Raw genomic sequence first — 15,508 nt, forward strand, 5'->3', positions numbered from 1 at the left:
TTCACTAGATAGAATTTGCTGCACGGTAACTCAAAAGAGCATTCTAACACCCATAAATGTCTTTCGTTTGGAATAGCTTTTTCTGATGTAATGCCACATTCAACTATACTGGCCATTTCAAAATCTCTATATTGTATATGTGCTGGTTATAGAAAAAGAACATTTTTCTCGGCTTAAAAATGTCACATACAACAGGAAATGTCACCACTGTATTTATGCTACACATGTGCATGTTTGTTGCTGAGATGGATGGCATTTCTTTAACTATGTGGCTGAGAAAATGAAAGAACATAAGGATAACTGATAAGGACAACACAGATATGGTATTTTACATCTCTGATACGCAATACTTATAAAAAGCATTAGGGCTAGACTCACAATTGGTTGGTGTGGTTTTGGGTGGATTAAATACAATTCAGATTTATTAGAGGGGCAACACAAGAGCCAATGTGAGTAAGACAGTAACATTACTATCATAAAGAACAGGCAATATATTTACAAGTTAAGAGTGCCTGTGTTATGATAGATCCATTGTAATCCTTGGTTCTGTCAGCTAAAAGTAATAGCAGGAACTGAAATTCACAAGATCAAGCAAAGATTTTCCCCATCTTCAAACGTCCAGGGTTTTCACATTCATTGCTATTACAGGTAATAGAAATGAAAGAAACATCACAGAGTAAGAGGCAGTAGGACTCTGAAACAGCACAAGGTAATGATGACTACTGTTGATTTCCTACAAAGAAAGTAGCATCAGTTTTACCTAGGTTCATAAATACAAGTTTTTAAATGACCATATAAAATATGCAAGGTGTGATTGGGGATTTAACATTCAAAAGGTTCCATAGGTGTTGAATTGTTGGCAACAACATTTTACTGTCCTTTGTGTCAGCTATTGTATAGATGTACTCTGGATGATTTAAAATACATAATAAAGATGTAATTTTTTTTTAACAAACCTGACAGAGGTATTTCAATTATTTATTTAAGGTAGTTTTACAAATCACTGAAACTGTACAGTAACATATTATAAACACTATTTACAAAACCAGAATGCAGCATCATGATCCATAGCAATAAAATCTGCAGGAAAGAGGAAAGCATCAAATACAAGTAAATGTCCTTTGATACAACTCATTTACAATCCTATTTTGGGGCATAACATTTTTAAAAGAGCTAAGATACAGTTTTGCATAGTAAACTGCAATACTTCAACATGTTTCAGCATTTCGAACAATGAAAAATATTTTTATTGGCTAGTATGGATTACTATATTTGCCTTAACAAGTAGAAATCATTGTAGGTTTATACTTAACAGTACATTACTTTAATTTGAAACACATCACCCCGAAGTTTAAAAGGGAAAGCTGAGGAGCTTACATTGTACATGCAAACATCAGATGCTTAAAAAATAAAGTATAAAGCACACAATTTATGTGAAATCTAAAACCTATGTCTGATATGAAGGTTGCTTTGTATAGAATGGCTTGCTATCCATTTTATGAATGATAAGATTGAGTATCTGTGGGTTTCGCAATTTGAACTGAACATTGAAACATTGCAGTATTTTAGCTTTAAGGTTTTTGACAGGTTTACTTGAAGTTATGCATACAGAAACAACTGGTGGTTCAGTCTCTTATGAAGATTGTCTTTACTTGCATCTTTCAAACGAGGTAATTGTCGAATGTCTGGAGCTTATAACTTGATACACTATCCAGTACCCATTCGCGTGTGACAACCAGAGCACGGTACCTCTTTCGCATATCTGTAAAACAACAATTTTGAAATTAAATTGTACTGCAAAGGATTAAAAAAAACTTCATCCCTGTAAATTATGCACAATAGCAAGGCAGGTCATAGTATAAAACAGTAGAATGAACTGATGTGGTACTGAAGTAGAAGATTTTAAGTTTGACTTTACAATATATTTTATTCTTGTTTAATCTGGCTATATCTGCAGTATAATGGTCAAATCAAGCAACAGAACTGGGTGGGTGTGTTTAATGCATAAAGGAGTTCAACTAAGAGACTCCTTCTGTATTTCTACTATGCTGCCATCTCCTCCCACCCCAAGAGCTCTACTGATGAAATGTAGAACCAAACCACAGTTCAGCATCTAAGAGAGAAATGCCACTAGCAATACTAAATAGTTGCATTCTGCACAATATTGCTATTTGAATTGCCTTATTTTGTATTTCTGAAGCATGTAGTTTTCATTTTAATTTTCCAAAGAATACTAACGGTGTCTAGGTGTTGCTACCATAGGTCTCAATCAACTGATTGATGTGGGGAAAATAAAAATGTACATTAAAAAAAATAATTAAACCTATTATGATAATATTTTGCAACAAAAAGAAAATGCCTACTTTAGGAACAGCAATAAAAGCAGAACAGAGCTATTACTTTTAACAACTAATCAGCTTTACTTTTCCAAACTGTAGTTTGAAAATTAAAAAAGGAGTTTGATTGGTTCTTATGTGCCCATGCTTTTACAATTTTCTTGTTTTTCCAATAATGCCAGCTGAATGTTCAGAGCTACAAACTGAAATAAGGCATTAACCACTGGAGTGCCTCAAAACCAAAATGACTGTTTTCACTCTTGAGTAGAGGGGATAGGTAATCTTGTATAAATGATCCAAATGATAAAAGCTTTATTTTAAAGGTAAATGCTAAAGACATTGCCCACAATATTGAGTTACGGTAACGTGTTGGTTGAATAGCACCCCAACGAGCATTGCTGATGGGTATGCATTGCAGCTCTATTGCCCACTATCAACTGATGGGGCACAGTCTGGCTATGTTCAGAAAGGATCCTGACAAAAAGGGCTCCCACCTTTCAATGCGTGGTTTGGAGCTGGAGCCATTCACATCCTCTCCTCCCCAGCTTGTTGCTCCATTGACAGCTGGAGGGGCAAGAGAATGGTGCAATGATTGACCAAAAAAACAAAACTGTGTTGCGCTGCTGGAACTGAAATAAAATGAAATAAAGCCTTTTACTAAACCCTGTGTCTTGTATCACTAAATATACATGTGTTTTGTCTTTATATTTGGTGGATGAATACACACACACCAGAGGCGATTGCAGCAACTGAGCACATATGTTAACCGCTTTCTGACCCACCGCAGTACATATACTACGGATGGGAGGCTTGTACAGGCACCTCAACATACTGGCTTTCTTCCAGGTTCAGGGCATGTGTGAACACCCCCGTCTGCTGGCTCTGCTGTGATTGAACACAGCAGGACTTAGTCAGCAGGTCCTGGCCAATGATTCATGGCCAGGACCTGCAAATCAGGCAGAAGAAACAAAGCGATCTTTAGTAAAAAGCAGCACACATTGTTAGGCACACACGATCCCTTGATTACCCCGAGATGTTAACCCCTTCCCAGCCAGTGTCATTAGTACAGTGACTGTGTACAGTATTAGCACTAATTACTGTATTCGTGTCACTGGTGATGGCAGTGTCAGATTGCCCCTAAGCCACTTCCCACAAAGTGGCAAAATCAGATTGCCTGCCGCACTCAGTCCCACTATGATCACCACCATTACTAGCATAAAAAAAAATTCCAGGATTATATACCATTGTTGTAGATGCTATAACTTTAATGCAAACCAATATACTCTTATTGGGATTTTTATTTTTACCAAAGACATGTAGCAGAATACATTTTGGCATGAATTTATGAAGAAATTTGTTTTTTTAATTTTATTGGATATGTTTTATAGCAGAAAGTAAAAAAATATTAAATTCCTGGTAGTCACCAGACCTAGTATTCCCACTGGAAAATTCCCACCAATTCCTGTTTTGGCCAGTACTCTGGAGTGTGGATATTTTCTTTTACCTTCTGTGTAAGAAAAGGCACTCTGCAAGTGCAGTAATTACAGTTTTTAACAATCCTGGTGGCCTCACAAATATAAACATTTGGCAAATCATCTGCTTCATGAAACAGGGCCAATTGCAAGAACAACAAATCAACTTAACTTTTCTAGACTACATTGTAAAAGTGAATAATGAACTCTGATTGAAGTGCATGAGTCTCCAGCTTCATTTTCTCAATCTTTTTCAAAAAATTCTCCAAGCGTGTAGAGCCAAAAATGCAACATGATTTTAAGCTCTATCTACATTTTGGCCCATGCTCTTTCCTGTCAATGGTTTATCTCTGCCAAATCAGAAAAGAGCAGACAATCACACAAAAATTTGTCACAAGTCAATCTCCTTCAATTGCTTTGAGCTCATATCAAAACAGACGTTTGTACAATTGTGTTGGCATTGTTTAGATCAAGTGATAACTCATGTCCATGCATTGGTACTTTTAGACTAAACTACAAATCACATAAGCAGGATAGGAAATAGGAGAATATAATTGCAGCTAAATCCTCATCACATAAATTATACCTGTGTAGTCTGACTTCCCATCTGGTTGCACAACCACAAGAGATGTGGTTCCCTGCAATGAAAAAATAGTTAATGTTAAGAATGCATATTAAACTGTGAATAAAAGTGTTACATGTGCTTTTCTTGTCCTCATTTTATGTAACAAATGGTTAGAGATAGTACATTAATATATGCATTTTGTGCTACACTGCTTGTATTACCATTACTGCAGAGAATGTAATATGGCCATGAATGCTGGAAAGGGGTATGTTGCCTTAAACTGACTTCAGTTAGAGACAGTACCTGTACATTGATATACAGTATACGAAACACTGCTTTTATCAACATTACTGCAAAAAATGTAATATGCAAGCAAATTCTGTATGCAATCCTAAAATACCCTACGCCACACAAAGTGCTACAGGATAGACCAGGGAGCTGTCTTGTCTTTATATTGTTTCTAGAAAAATACATGTCAAGCACTTGGAGAGTTAGTGCTTTCAAATGACTCTGGCATATTTAAAGTACATCACAATCAGACACAATTAAAGTACACCTGTCATGAGAGAAATATGTAGGTTGTGATTGCTGACCTATACTGGTTATAATGTTGACCCCTTGGCTTTCTGAATCATTGACCTATAACAAGCATAGCGATAGGAAATTCTGATATGCATCCGACACTGCTGTGCTGCATTCTTGCTTTAAGTCTGTGGATAGTAATACTGATGCCAGAGAAGCCAGGAAAATATCATTTCAAGGAAAGGTAAGCAAAAGCATTGCATATATTCTGTCATGCAGGTGTCCTTTAAGGGTTCACCTGCTTTTTTTTTAAAACAAAAGAAAAATACATTTTTAAAAAATGCTGGTCTAAACTCGCACATGACTTAGGCCTGGTTCACACCTATGCAGGTTGCAGTTTGCATATGCCAGGTGCATTTTGCATTTTTCAATACACGTTTTTGATCCACTGAAGTCTATGGAACCAAAAACCAGAAAAAAAGTCTTTCCATTTCCATAAAATGCAGAGATGTGAACTACACCCATAGGAAACCATGTTAAATGGACTGTAGTGTGTTTCTGCAAAATGGAAAATGCACATATAAATGCATAGGAGTGAATCAGGCCTTATTGTTCAAAGCTTGCAGGTTGGATTTCCCGCCAGCTATTTCAATTTCCTAAACACTGTGGTAAGTCCAAATATAAAAGATCTAGTGCTATACAAATTCATATGTGTGATCAGCACAGGGAAGTTTTTAAACATTTTTCAAAGTTATAATAAGTTATAAATGGCTTTTCAAATGAATTAATTTAAGGATTAGTAGCAAGTGGTCCATCAAGCCTGCTATACCCCCCCCCCCTTTTTTTTTGTCTTAGCAATTACTGGTGTTGACTGACTCACTACCTCTGCTGAAAGTCTATTCCAAACATCAACTACTCCTCCATTAAAATAATACTTTCTAAGATTAGTTTTTAAACTCTCATCCTACTAGTTTGAGGTCATGTACCGTGTTCTTGATCTTGGCTTCATATTTCAAATTCCTGCCCACCTGAACCCTATTCACCCCCTTGATGTATTTAAATGTTTGTCATGTCTTCCCTTTCCCTTTTGTCCTTCAGACTGTACATATTAAGTTCCCGAAGTCTCCCCTGATGTGTTTTATCCCTCAGGCCTTTCATAAATTTTGTTGCCCGTCTCTGGACTCTCCAAAACCATACAAAGAATTCTAAATGAGGTCTAACTAAAGATCTATATAGGGGAATCAGAACCTAATTCCTCCTGTTGGTGATCCATCTAGTGATATATCCTAGAATTCTATTTGCTTTTTCCACTGCCTGGCCACACTGTATGTTCATTTTGCAATCATCAAAAAATAGGATTTTTTCGTCATACTTACCTGTAAAATCCTTTTCTTTGAATACATCACAGGACACAGAGTTAGGCTATTATTCATTACTTACTGGGTTATACGCCATCTTCAGATGAATGAACACTGGTAGACAAAGTCTTATACGGGAAGTCTGCCCCTATATAAACCCTCCCTTACAGGAAGTACTTCAGTTTTGTGGCAAGCACTGAATCCTCAAAAGAGGAGAGGGACCTCTGTTTCCCATGATGTATTCAAAGAAAAGGATTTTACAGGTAAGTATGAGAAAAAAATCCTATTTTCTTTATCATACATTACAGGACATAGAGTTAGGCTAATTATTCATTACTTACTGGGATGTCCCAGAGCAAAGGCCTTGAGGGGAGGGAGACACCCTGCCAAACAAAAATAGCCATCAAACTTTAAATGGCAGCTGTAGTACAGTATGGTCCGAAAGCCGAATCTTTGGCTGCTCTAACGTCTACCTGATAAAATCTTGTGAACGTATCCACTGAGGACCGGGTAGCAGCCTTACAAATACGAGCCACAGATACCTGATGGCAAAAAGCCCAGGAGGTTCCTACACCCCTGGTAGAATGAGCTCTCACCCTGAAGGGAGGAGCCTTACATTTCAGACCATAGGCCTGTATGACCAACTGGTGGACCCAATTGGCAATGGAAGCTGCCTGCCCCTTCTTGGGTCCTTCTGGTAAAACAAAAAAGGAAACTGATCCTCGGACCTCCACAGATCTAGACAAATAAACTCTGACTGCCCGGAGGACGTCCAAGGAATGCAGTCGTCACTCTTCCGACAAACGAGGCTGAAAAAAAAATGAAGGCAAGACAATGTCCTGATTTAAATGAAAGCCACAATAGCCACAACTTCAAATTTAGAGAGTGTAAATTGGGGTGGAATATTGGACCTTGAGATTGTAGATCGGGGCGGCGCAGAAGCGTTCATGGCTCTTCTATTGCCACTTTGACAATCTCAGGGAACCACCAGGGCCTTTTGGGCCAGGCTGGAGCCACCAGGATGACTGGAACCCCTCTCTCCGAATCCTGCACAACAGATGTGGAAGGAGAGGGATCGGGGGAAAGCATAAACCAGGGATAACTGGCTTCATGGAACTACCAGAACATCTGTTCCGATTGCCATGGGATCTCTTGTTCGTGACACAAACTAATGTAGCTTGTTATTGAACCTGGATGCCAATAGGTTGACATCTGGCCATCCCCAGTGCTGCCAAATTTCCTGGAACACCTTCGGGTGTAGGGACCATTCCCCCAGGCAGATATGCTGGCAGCTAAGATAAGCTGCCCTCCAGTTCTCTACCCCCAGGATATGGACCACCGATAGAACCGACACATGTCCCTCCGCCCAGGTTAATATGTGGTTCACCTCTTCCTGAGCTGAACAACTCCTAGTATCGCCCTGGTGGTTTAGGGCAGTCCTAAAGCTCCACTGTCCAGGACCGTAGAGCCAGACGTACTGCCCGCAACTGCAGGATGTTGATTGGCAGGCTCTGCTCTTGACTATCTCCCCTGAGCTGTGAGCCCCTCTAGGGTTTCTCCCCAGAGACTAGTGCCTGTGGTCAGCACTCTCCAAAATACCGAGAGGAAGGGCTTCCCTTTCACAGGTTCTGTTTCTGCAACCACCAGCTTATGCTTAAGTGTGCCCGAGGGGATAAGAACATGGAATAATCCAGGGCTTGCCCTGACCTGTTCCAAGCCGACAAGATGTCCTGTTGTATGGGTCTGGAATGGAACTGGGCGTAAGGAACTGCCTCGAAGGCAGACACCATCCTTCCTAGAAGACTCGTAGAGAGCCGAATGGAGGGTTGCCTGGTGCCCCTTATCTGATCCTTCAGGGCACAGATCCTTATGGCAAAAATACCCTTGCCTGGACCGTATCTAGGATCTGACCTAAATACTTCAGACTTTGAGCTGGTCATTTGAGCGGCATTTATGACCCAGCCCAGGCTTTCTAAATACCGCACTGTGCTGGCTATGCTCTGTTCTAGAGCCTGCAGTGAGTGATCTCTGAGCAGGAGGTTATCCAGGTATCTGAGCACCAAGATTCTCTGGACCCTTAAAAGACCCAGTACTGGTGCTAGGACCCTTGTCAACACCCAGGGTGCTGTGGCAAGCCTGAAGGGCAGAGCCACAAACTGGAAATGACCTTCCACTACTGCAAATTGCAGGAACCTCTGATAAGGTTGAAAGAGTACGTGTAAATATGTGTCCTCCACTATCGATGGAGGCTAAGAAGTCTCCCATCTGGAGCGAGGCTGCTACCAAGCGAACTGGCTCCACTCGAAAGGACTGGATTAATAGATGCTAGTTCAGGGATCTTAGATCCAAAATGGGCCTTGTGTCCCCGTTTGGTGTTTGAACCCTGAACAGATTTGAAAAAACCCCGCCCCTTTCGGATACAGGAACCTGCATAATCACTCCCTGATGCACTAAATGATCTAGTGCCTGAAACAATAAGTCTCTTTTTGGAGGATCTTAGGGAATGCTGGATCTTAGAAACCTCTGAGGGGGAACCCCCGTAATTCCAGCTTGTAACTGTGGGATAGTGTTGAGGTGACCCACTCTTCCTGAACCACTGTTCTCCAAATGTCCGCAAAGTGCAGCAGCCTTCCCCCAACCTGATAGAATGGGAGCGTCCCCTCAAAAGGAGGGCTTTAGAAGAGTTTTAAACCCAGGGTTTCTTCTGGCCCTGTGGCTTGCCCCTGGCTTTAGCGCCCTGTTGGCAGAAGAAATGCCTTGGCGCTGAGACACCTGAGGACGCGGTCAATGAGGTTTTAAATGAGGGACGCCTGGTCCTTCTCTTGACTGGAAGTAGAGAGCTCTTTCCTCCAGAAATCTTTTGGATATATTTGTCCAAGTGTTCACCAAACAAGCTTTCCTCATGGAAGGGGAACCCTGCCAATAACTTCTTACAAAGAAGTTCAGCTGACCAGTTTTTAAGCCATAGAAGTCTGCACATGTGTACAGACAGGAGAGCCATAAGAGAGACTTGCTGTATCGAGTCCTTTAAGGCATCCACAGCAAAACACAGTGCTCAAGATATATCTGCCCTGCTTTCAGCAGGATCCTCCTCTTGATTAGGCCTGTCAGGCCATCTGACCTGATCCTTTAAAGACTGGCAGACTCCAATTGCTGCAACAGCTGGCTAAACAGATGAACTGGCTAAAGAAAAGTAAGCCTTTAATAGTGACTCCAGTTTCTTGTCAACAGGGTCTTTCAAGCCCTGCGAGATATCCACTGGACAAGTTAAGTTCTTGTTTAAGGAAGACACTGCCACATCTACGGCTGGAATGATCCATTTCTTAATGAACTTTTCCTCCATGGGATATAAAAGGGAAAAACCTCTTAGGAAAAATGAAAATCCTGTCAGGGTGTTCTCAATCAGCATACACCACCTGATCCAACAGTGGATGCAAGGGGAAAGCCTGTGTGGCCTGAGGTCTCAGGGACCCCAAAGAGGACCGGGGGGCTCAGAAACCTCTGCGGGAGGTAACCTAAAGGCAGAACGAACCATCTCGGTAAGAGTCTGGATCAAAAGCCTCTGCGTCTGAGAGGCTGATACCAACTGGACATATTCTGGCCCAGATTGCTCAGAAGCAGACTCAACTGCCAGGCCCTCCACAGAATCCTTGGCATTTAGCTCTTCCACATCATCAATTCATTCCTTCTCCAAGTTAGGAGGATCAGAGGAGGGGAATCTGTCACGCTTCTTGCCACCCTGCAAGATGGAGGCAATCATGCCAGTAATCCTGTCCTCTAACCCTGCTAGAGCTGAGGACAGATCAGCCCCGGTGATAAAGGCTAAAGCAGCAGCGTTGACAGTAGGCACCAGACAGGTGCAGTAGCTCAGATTGGCCGGAAGCCTCTGGTCTTTCAGGGGATACAACACTAGGGTTTCGACTAGGCTTCTCAGGAGCTACAGACGACACAGATGAGCTCTTCCCTGTGGTGTTAGTCCTGCTCCTCTGTTTTAAAGACATTGCAAGCCACAAAAAGGGAGTACCTGGGTTTAGTATTTACATTCCCAAGAAGGGAGACCCTTTATTAGGGCTCACCAAGCCCCTATGCAACAATCCTGCTAAGCACCTTAGCCTGCCAACCAACTCACTTGACCCGGGTAAGGAGTAATGAGCTGCTGAAAGTGAATGGTTCAGAGCCTACACTGTGTCCCACAGCTGTTTCCCAGAAGTGCCAAACGTCAGCCATTCTCAGCTTAAATAGGATGGCTGTACGCTGGGACTCTCTGCGCATAGGTGCGCACGCACATGTGTGGTCACTGCGAATGCACGAAGCTGTATTCGCACAACGCAACTCTTCCTGCGCCAAGATTATGCTGCGGCTCTGTGTGTGCACATCTGTGGCGAAGCCGCGTGGGCCATAGCCGCTACCCATCATGGCGGGTTCCGTCGCTTGGCGTTTTCTTTGCGATGCTTGGGTACCATTTATTTAAGCATATAAACTTTTCTTCAAATAGATCCAATCGCTCAAGCCCTTGATTCATTATAAGAATTTGATACTAAAGACCTAGAGCTCAAACAAACATGCCCATCCACCTTGCAGACATTAGTAAAAAAAGGAAAGTACTTCCTGTATGGGAGGGGTTAAAGAGGGGCGGGGTTCCTGTCTAAGACTTTGTCTACCAGTGTCCATTCACCTGAAGATGGCATATAACGCAGTAAGTAATGAATAATAGCCTAACTCTGTGTCCCTTGATGTATGATAAAGAAATACAGTATTTCACAAAAGTGTGTATACCCCTCACATTTTTGTAAATATGTTATTATAACTTTTCATGTGACAACAATGAAGAAATTACACTATGCTACAATGTAAAGTAACTAGTGTACAGCTTGTAAAACAGTGTAAATTTGCTGTCCCCTCAAAATAACTCAACACACAGCCATTAATGTCTAAACCGCTGGCAACAACAGTGAGTACACCCCTAAGTGAAAATTTCCAAATTGGGCACAAAGTGTCGATATTTTGTGTGGCCACCATTTTCCACCACTTCCTTAACCCTCTTGGGCATGGCGTTCACTAGAGCTTCACAGGTTGCCACTGGAGACCTCTTCCACTCCTCCATGACGGCATTACGGAGCTGGTGAATGTTAGAGACCTTGCGCTCCTCCACCTTCCGTTTGAGGATGCCCCACAGATGCTCAACAGGGTTTAGGTCTGGAGACATGCTTGGCCAGTCCATCATCTTTACCCTCAGCTCTTTAGCAAGGCAGTGGTCATCTTGGAGGTGTTTGGGGTCGTTATGTTGGAATACTTCCCTGCGGCCCAGTCTCTGAAGGGAGGGGATTATGCTCTGCTTCAGTATGACACAGGTACCTGTTGGCATCCATGGTTCCCTCAAGAACTGTAGCTCCCCAGTGCTGGCAGCACTCATGCAGCCCTAGACCATGACACTCCCACCACCATGGTTGACTGTAGGCAAGACACACTTGTCTTTGTACTCCTCACCTGGTTGCAGCCACACACGCTTGACACCATCTGAACCAAATAATTTCATCTTGGTCTTATCAGACCACAGGACATGGTTCCAGCAATCCATGTCCTTAGTCTGCTTGTATTCAGCAAACTGTTTGCAGGCTTTCTTGTGCATCATCTTTAGAAGAGGCTTCCTCCTGGGACGGCAGCCATGCAGACAAATTTGATGTAGTGTGCGGCCTATGGTCTGAGCCATGACAGGCTGACCCCCCACCCCTTCAACCTTTGCAGAAATGCTGGCAGCGGGGAGGAAAAATGTCTAATGGGCCCAATTTGGACATTTTCACTGAGGGGTGTACTCACTTTTGCTGCCAGCGGTTTAGACAGTAACCGCTTCAGCCCCGGAAGGATTTACCCCCTTCCTGACCAGAGCACTTTTTACAATTTGGCACTGCATCGCTTTAACTGCTAATTGCGCGGTCATGCAATGCTGTACCCAAACGAAATTTGCGTCCTTTTCTTCCCACAAATAGAGCATTATTTTGATGGTATTTGATCACCTCTGCGGTTTTTATTTTTTGCACTATAAACGGAAACAGACCAAAAATTTTGAAAAAAAATGATATTTTCTACTTTTTGTTTTAAAAAAAAATCCAATAAACTCAATTTTAGTCATACATTTAGGCCAAAATGTATTCGCCATATGTCTTTGGTAAAAAAAAATGTCAATAAGCGTATATTTACTGGTTGCGCAAAAGTTATAGCGTCTACAAACTAGGGTACATTTTCTGGAATTTACACAGCTTTTAGTTTATGACTGCCCATCTCATTTCTTGAGGTGCTAAAATGGCAGGGCAGTACAACCCCCCCCCCCCAAATGACCCCATTTTGGAAAGTAGACACCCCAAGGAAATTGCTGAGAGGCCTGTTGAGCCCATTGAATATTATTTTTTTTTGTCCCAAGTGATTGAATAATGACAAAAAAAAAAAAATTACAAAAAGTTGTCACTAAATGATATATTGCTCACACAGGCCATGGGCATATGTGGAATTGCACCCCAAAATACATTTAGCTGCTTCTCCTGAGTATGGGGATACCACATGTGTGGGACTTTTTGGGAGCCCAGCCGCGTACGGGGCCCCGAAAACCAAGCACCGCCTTCAGGATACCTAAGGACGTAAATTTTTGATTTCACTCCTCACTACCTATCACAGTTTTGAAGGCCATAAAATGCCAAGATGGCACAAACCCCCCCCCAAATGACCCCATTTTGGAAAGTAGACACCCCAAGCTATTTGCTGAGAGGCATGTTGAGTCCATGGAATATTTGATATTTTGACACAAGTTACGGGAAAATTACAAACTTTTTTTTTTGCACAAAGTTGTCACTAAATGATATATTGTTCAAACCTGCCATGGGCATATGTGGAATTACACCCCAAAATACATTCTGCTGCTTCTCCTGAGTACGGGGATACCACATGTGTGGGACTTTTTGGGAGCCTAGCTGCATACAGGGCCCCGAAAACCAATCACCACCTTCAGGATTTCTAAGGGCGTACATTTTTGATTCACTCCTCACTACCTATCACAGTTTCAAGGCCATAAAATGCCAAGATAGCACAACCCCCCCCCCCCACCATGACCCAATTTTGGAAAGTAGACACCCCAAGCTATTTGCTGAGAGGCATGGTGAGTATTTAGCAGCTCTCATTTGTTTTTGAAACGGAAGAAAGACAAGAAAAATTTTTTTTTTCTTTTTTCAAAACTTTGTGACAAAAAGTGAGGTCTGCAAAATACTCACTATACCTCTCAGCAAATAGCTTGGTGTGTCTACTTTCCACAATAGGGTCATTTGGGGGGGGGGGTTTGTGCCACCTAGAAAGCCTGAAGGCGGTGCTTGGTTTTCGGGGTCCCGAACGCGGCTAGGCTCCCAAAAAGTCTCACACATGTGGTATCCCCGTAATCAGGAGAAGCAACAGAATGTGGCACGTTTGAGCAATATATCATTTAGTGACAACTTTTTGCAAAAAAAAAAAAAAAAAAAAAAATTTGTCTCTTTCCCGCAACTTGTGTCACAATATAAAATATTCCATGGACTCGACATGCCTTTCAGCAAATAGCTTGGGGTGTCTACTTTCCAAAATGGGGTCATTTGGGGAGGTTTTGAACTGTCCTGGCATTTTATGAACAACATTTAGAAGCTTATGTCACACATCACCCACTCTTCTAACCACTTGAAGACAAAGCCCTTTCTGACACTTTTTGTTTACATGAAAAAAATTTTTTTTTTGCAAGAAAATTACTTTGAACCCCCAAACATTATATATATTTTTCAAAGTAAATGCCCAACAGATTAAAATGGTGGGTGTTTCATTTTTATTTTCACACAGTGTTTGCGCAGCGATTTTTTTGGGGAAAAAACACACTTTTTAAAATTTTAATGCACTAAAACACACTATATTGCCCAAATGTTTGATGGAGTAAAAAAGATGATCTTAGGCCGAGTACATGGATACCAAACATGACATGCTTTAAAATTGCGCACAAACGTGCAGTGGTGACAAACTAAATACATTTTTAAAAGCCTTTACAGGTTACCACTTTAGATTTACAGAGGAGGTCTACTGCTAAAATTACTGCCCTTGATCTGACCTTCGTGGTGATACCTCACATGCATGGTGCAATTGCTGTTTACATTTGACGCCAGACCGACGTTTGCGATCGTCTTTGTGCGAGAGCAGGGGGGAACAGGGGTGCTTTTTTTTTTTTCTTTATTATTTTTTTGCTTTTTTATCTTATTTTTAAACTGTTCCTTTTATTTATTTTTTTTTTATCATTTTTATTGTTATCTCAGGGAATGTAAATATCCCCTATGATAGCAAAAGGTAGTGACAGGCACTCTTTTTTGAAAAAATTGGGGTCTATTAGACCCTAGATCTCTCCTCTGCCCTCAAAGCATCTGACCACACCAAGATCGGTGTGATAAAATGCTTTCCCAATGGCGCGGTTTACATCCGGTGAAGTCATGAAATGCTTATAGCTTTAGGTTTCTTAGGCCATAGAGATGTTTGGAGCCATTCTGGTCTCTGATCAGCTCTATGGTCAGCTGGCTGAATCACCGGCTGCATTCTCAAGTTCCCTGTTGGGACAGGAGAGCCACAGAAAAACATGGAAGACGGTGGGGGGGGCATTCCCTCCCACTGCTTGTAAAAACAGTCTAGAGGCTAATTAGCCGCTAGGATTGCTTTTACATGAAAGCCAACCGCTGGCTGAAAAGAATGATAACAAGGTGATACCTAAAGCTGCAGGCATCATTCTGGTATAACCACTCAAAGTCTAGCAACACACCAGTACGTTGCTGGTCTTGTTGGGCATTTATTGTAAACTTTTTTTCATGCAGCCTGTAGGCTGAACGAAAAAAAGAGATTGATCAGTGGGTATGCCCACCATTAGAATACCTCCCTTCATCCACCCACTTCTAATGATGGGCATACATGCACCGTTTATATATGCCGAAGCATGGGGGCATCCTCCCGCAAAAGGTAGGAGCAAATCACTCCTCCGCCCACTGCTGCCCCCACGCTTCGGCATATATGCTGAAGTATGTAACTGTGGTGGTGAAATCACCTCCGACAGCGCTGGAGTCACGGCTTTATGTATCGTGGGAGCAAACGCTGTTGCTATAAAGATAAATATATCCGCTCTGCAGCTGAATGGCGTACCTGAAAACAAAAAAATGGTTAACAATAAAACACAGTAAACCGTAAAGTATAAAAAAACTGCATACCTATAAAGCA

General features: G+C 41.8%; 1 protein-coding gene across 2 annotated transcripts in view; it reads right to left on the reverse strand.

The window, feature by feature from the left end:
- Positions 1 to 965: 965 nt before the first annotated feature.
- The window catches only part of BRCA1 (BRCA1 DNA repair associated), a 589,423-nt gene continuing 574,880 nt past the window's right edge, over positions 966 to 15,508 (reverse strand). For both annotated transcript variants that reach the window (XM_073608372.1, XM_073608370.1), the window contains 2 exons: positions 4,395 to 4,446; positions 966 to 1,762 (listed from right to left, as the gene is read on the reverse strand). In XM_073608372.1, the coding sequence (XP_073464473.1) occupies positions 1,662 to 1,762; positions 4,395 to 4,446 (153 nt within the window). In that variant the 3' untranslated portion in view covers positions 966 to 1,661. The remainder of the gene's footprint in view (positions 1,763 to 4,394; positions 4,447 to 15,508) is intronic.

The sequence above is a fragment of the Aquarana catesbeiana genome, linkage group LG12 (assembly GCF_042186555.1).
Source record: "Aquarana catesbeiana isolate 2022-GZ linkage group LG12, ASM4218655v1, whole genome shotgun sequence".
Taxonomy (NCBI): Eukaryota; Metazoa; Chordata; class Amphibia; order Anura; family Ranidae; genus Aquarana; species Aquarana catesbeiana.